Raw genomic sequence first — 5033 nt, 5'->3', positions numbered from 1 at the left:
GTAACAATTTCCCAAGTGAAATCAGTTAGCTTCTTTTCTTTTCATTTTTTTCTTCCTGTTTGCTTTGTTTTGGAGAGAAGTTCTCATTATGGACTTTAGTCTGGCTTCAAATTGGTAATCTTTCTGCTTCAGCCTCTGGAGTGCTGGAATTGCAGATCTATACCATCATGACTGGTGAGTTTTCTTTTTAGTCAATAAGGCAAGATGAAATTCTCTTTTAAAACAAGAGTGCAAGTTTTATATTTTCAGTAATTTCTTCATTGCATGTTTCATATCTTTGTTCCTTAGACTGTATATTACAGGATTAATGAGTGGAGTAACCACAGAATAAAACAGAGTAACAAGCTTCTGCATTCCAGCTGTATGATCAGATGTTGGGCTCACATACATGACCATCACTGATCCATAGAAAAGAGAAACCACAGTCACATGGGACCCACAAGTGGAGAAGGCCTTTCTTCGTCCAGCTGCGGAAGGGACCCTCAACACAGCTCTCATAACCAGAGTATAAGACCCCATGATAAAGAAAAATGGAATAAATAAAAGTAGGGAACTTAAGGTGGAACTAGTCAACTCTATTAAAGAATTTCTAACACAGCTGAGGGCCAACAGAGGGCCTGGGTCACAAAGGAAGTGGTCTATAATCCTGGATCCACAGAATGACATCTGGGAGATGATGATGATGGGAACGGGGAACCAGAGGAAACCAAGCACCCAGCAACTGATCACGAGGATGTTACAGAGGCGCCCAGTCATAAGAGAAGGATAGTGTAGAGGCCTGCAGATGGCAAGGTAGCGATCAAAGGCCATGACTGCCAGGAAGAAGCATTCTGTAGAACCCAAGGAGAAGAAGAAATAGAACTGTAGGAAGCACCCAGAGAAGGAGATGACCTTGGTGTCAGAGAGGAAGTTGGCCAACATGTTGGGAACTGTGGAGGTGACATACCAGATCTCCAGGAAGGAGAAGTTGGCCAGCAGGAGGTACATGGGGGTGTGCAGCCTCTGATCCCAGCGCACGGCACAGATGATGGAAGCATTGCCCATGAGGGTGAGGAGGTAGACAACAAAGAAGAGCACAAAGAGGAGGATCTGCCCTTCCCTGGGGCAGGGGAATCCCAGGAGGATGAAGCCAGTGATGGTGCTGGAGTTAGTGGGGCTGCTGAGTGTTTTCATCTGTCTGTGAGCTGTGGAGGCACCAGAAATAATCAAATGCCAGTTTAAAGAGAAATTAAAGCCAAGAAATGTCTGTAAGTTATCTTTGGGAAATGCAAACATTTATATATCAATTGTCACTCCTTTGTTTAATTTTGAAACCTTGTACTGGGCATAGTTTTGGTCTGAAGAAGACAAATGATGGCAGAGAATATTAATACAAATACACTGATATTTTCTTTTTGTGTAATAAGTGAAACTGGGTATGCTATGAAAGTATATTATTTAATAAATTATAAAGAAAGCACAACTAAAAGTTGCTGTCACACTCCTCTTCTTTATTCATGACAATTGCTTCTTTTTTCCTTATAAATTAATGTCATTTAAAAGATGTTATGGACTTTTAACGAGTTGTTCTTTATTTTTCCTGTTTCTGTTCTTCCCACAAATGAAATCACCCTGTTGGTCTTTTGGATACTATCTTTTGTTCAGTAGTAACTTTATGATATTTTTATGGCTGTATACCTTATAAAATATAAAAACACCACTTTTTTTTTTTTTTTTTTTTACCATTCTATTGTGGATGAATACTTTGGTTCATTTTCAGGACCAATGACTCTTTTATTATACATCTTTGGAGTATTCATCATTAAACTGACATTCTACCACTCTCATCAGCATATGTGATTTCTGTCAATGTCCTTATCTAGTGTGAAGGGCTTTACCTCAGTCTGAGCAACATTAGATGTTGTATTTTAACAAGTTTTCTCTTTCTTTCTTTGTCACATTGGGTGGCTCTCTGTTTGGTAGCACTGTTTTTTCTTTTCTTTTTTTTTTTTTGAGTAGATGGCCATATTAAACGTATTTTGCTTTCAACAAAGAATATCCATGAAATGATCATGTAAGCCGTTTAGCTGTTTTAGAGGACTACTTTAGTGCAGATTAAATGCTATAGCCACTCTTGGAAGTTTAGTATCTATGGAGATCAACTTGTGATCAGTGTCATGATTTAAACTATGTTTCAAAATTTTTGTTAAATTTTTTCTTTTATTGAAAATAAATTCCTTTCTCATACAATATATCCTGATTACAGTTTTGCCTCCCTCTACTCCTCCCACCTTCCTTTCCTTCTGGATCCTCTCTCTTTCTTTTTCTCATTAGAAATGAACAAGCCTCTAGTAGGTAACAACCAAACAGGACAAAATAAACTATAATAACATAAAATAAAAACTGGGACTAGTATGTAAAATGAGATGTTTAAAATTTAAATAAAAATAAGTTCAAAAAAGAATCAACATTAATTATATTTTCTCAAGTAGATAGTTGACTCTGTGTTATAAATATAAATCACCAAAGTTCTGGCTCCCAATCTAGTCATGTGAAAGGTGGATGCTGTAATTGTTCGTATAATATTAATTTAAGCACTTTGGAAGGAGACTTGAAAAGATTCTGCCTCCTTCTCCTTTCCTCCTCCTCTTCCTTCTCTTTTTTGCCTTCTCCTTTCTCTCCCAACCAGTGCTTCAGAGTACCTCAAGGGAGAAGGACTATGGATGGCTATACTTCCACAAAATGGTTTTATCCTTTTCTAATTTAAATGACTCCAGCACTCTTAACTTAGTAATACTGCACTTAGATGTTGAACTTGGTTATTATGATGGCTTGTAAATAGGACATTCATAATGAATATTAAAATACCTATTTTTGATTGTCTGGCACATGATATCATTCAATCTTAAGTTTTTTGAATGTTGACATAATTACACAAGGAGTCTGACAATAACCTATATGAAAATTTTGAAACATTAAGTCTTCAGACTAAAGATAGACTATCAGGAGAGAAGGAAGTCAATGTAATTTTTGAAAATGGGATTAGAAAACATCAATACTTTGGAACTAATGAAATTTGCATGAAAACTTTGTTCTTTGATCTTTATCCACTTGTAGGTTTTATCTGACTTTAGTGAATGGAGAAGTGACTTAAGGGGAAAGTGGCTACAACATATGAAGAGAAATTCCTGATTCTAAATTTTATAAGGTTAAAACATATTTTTTTCTAATGCTTATAGGTTTAACATCAATTCAGAAACAAGTCATTCAATACTTAGAAAGTCAAATGATTGGATATTTAGTCAAGGTACTTGCAGCATAATTTTCAGCATATTCTAAAAAGCTGTAGTTTGGTGAATTGCTTTGCTAACAATTTAAGAATTTTTTCAGTGTTTCTTTTAACATTTTAATGGCCAAGAAACTGTTTCCATGCTTACTTTAATGTTGCACGTCTTTCTCCATATTATAAATGCCCTGCTGTTTCTATTATGAAAACACTACTCATGTACTTCTCTCCCCGACCCTGTCATCTCCTAAACTCACATTCTCATCCTTCCCCTCAAATTTCTTCAGTAGCACCTTATATCAAATATTTCTAACTAGCATCATAATATTTGAAAACCAGAAGCTCAAACATATTAGAACTCAGAGTAACATCATTGTCTTTCAGAACAAGACTATTAGTTCTACAGAGATGTCTTAGAAATAGAATGTGATTTTGCTTAGAGTAACACACACATTCAGCCAGCCTGCTTTGTTACTTGCCTTGTATTACTTAGCTTTTCTATGAAGAAGTTATTTACTCACCACAAATCTGAGATGGAGTAATTACACACATTGAATTAATTAAAAAAAAAAAAGACTAGGGTTGGGGAAGATTAGCTTGGTGGAGGGTATTTGCCCTGGTTATGCAAGGCACTGGTCTGCATCCTTAGCAAAACACACACACACACACACACACACACACACACACACACCACACACACACATACATACACACACACAGACACACAGACACAGGACACAGAGAGAGACATACACACAGATGCTTTCATACTCTTCCCACAAGTCTAACAGATTTCTTTCCAACAGCTGTAGATTCTGTGAGCATAGACATGACCCAGGGTGTTTGTAACATTAGGTATCTCATTGGGGGATTTGGTTCCTTGTTAATTAGTCAACCACAGGAAATAAGTAAAGTCTGCATGAATGAGCCTGGTTATCATATAGTGTAATGGAAAGGCATTGACTAAATATTTTTATTTTTTTTCGAAGTCTTATGCTAAAATCTACGGTCTCCACAGCCAGTCCAGACTCATATCACAGAATAATTTTGTCCTCTTGTTCATTTGTGCAGATACACAAGAGCTATCATGTTTGTAATGCTAGGTAACCATTTGTAAAAAAAATTTTAAAAAAAGGATAATTATTCATATTGAGACAAGCAGTACACAGTTGTGGTTAGTAGAAAAAAACCCTGAAGCTAAACGGTTTTCTTTGCTAGCCATAAGAAAACAACACTGTTAATGTCTTTATCTACAATGTGGGCATACTTGTGCCCATCTTAAGGGCTATGGAAGTATATTGACCAGAGTCCTGACCAATAGAAGCTGATGGAAATTCAGAAAGCTGCGGATAAAGGCTATTAGATTCAACAACTATATTACTATTTTATTTTTCTAAGCCCATATATCTTATTACCTGTATCAGAAAAAGGAATCCAAGTTGAAGTATCTTAGAAGTTTGCCTTTGTATTCTTGTTTACTTAGAGTACGACAATGTTAGTTTGTTTGTTTTTTTCCTTTTGGTGATGGACAGACATGAGGGAAATATGGCAATGGCGAGGACACTTAGCTTCTTCACTGCAGGTACAGAGTTATAAGCAGATCATTTCTCCAGGCCCTTGAGGATCTATTTACTGATTCTGGAAGAGCAGTGTCAGGGGACAACCCTGTGCTTGTTACTCACTTTCCTTGGGGTCATGCCTTAATTTCTGCTTCCTCTTTTTTTTTTTTTTTTTTTTTTTTTTTTTGTGTATGTGTGATATGTTTTGT

At 36.3% G+C, this 5033-nt stretch overlaps 1 protein-coding gene across 1 annotated transcript; it reads right to left on the bottom strand.

Annotated features, from left to right (window-relative positions):
* Positions 1-237: 237 nt before the first annotated feature.
* Positions 238-1173, bottom strand: LOC127216239 (olfactory receptor 11G2). The gene has a single exon (XM_051176863.1). The coding sequence runs from the start codon at positions 1171-1173 to the stop codon at positions 238-240; it is 936 nt and encodes a 311-aa protein (XP_051032820.1).
* Between the last annotated feature and the right edge of the window lie 3860 nt (positions 1174-5033).

Source organism: Phodopus roborovskii, unplaced genomic scaffold (genome assembly GCF_943737965.1).
Source record: "Phodopus roborovskii unplaced genomic scaffold, PHOROB, whole genome shotgun sequence".
In the NCBI taxonomy this organism is placed as follows: domain Eukaryota; kingdom Metazoa; phylum Chordata; class Mammalia; order Rodentia; family Cricetidae; genus Phodopus; species Phodopus roborovskii.
This window is presented reverse-complemented; position numbering and strand designations above follow the sequence as displayed.

Bases quoted from the DNA above. Each gene is read 5' to 3' on its own strand.
- LOC127216239 (XM_051176863.1), bottom strand. From the start codon at position 1,173: ATGAAAACACTCAGCAGCCCCACTAACTCCAGCACCATCACTGGCTTC.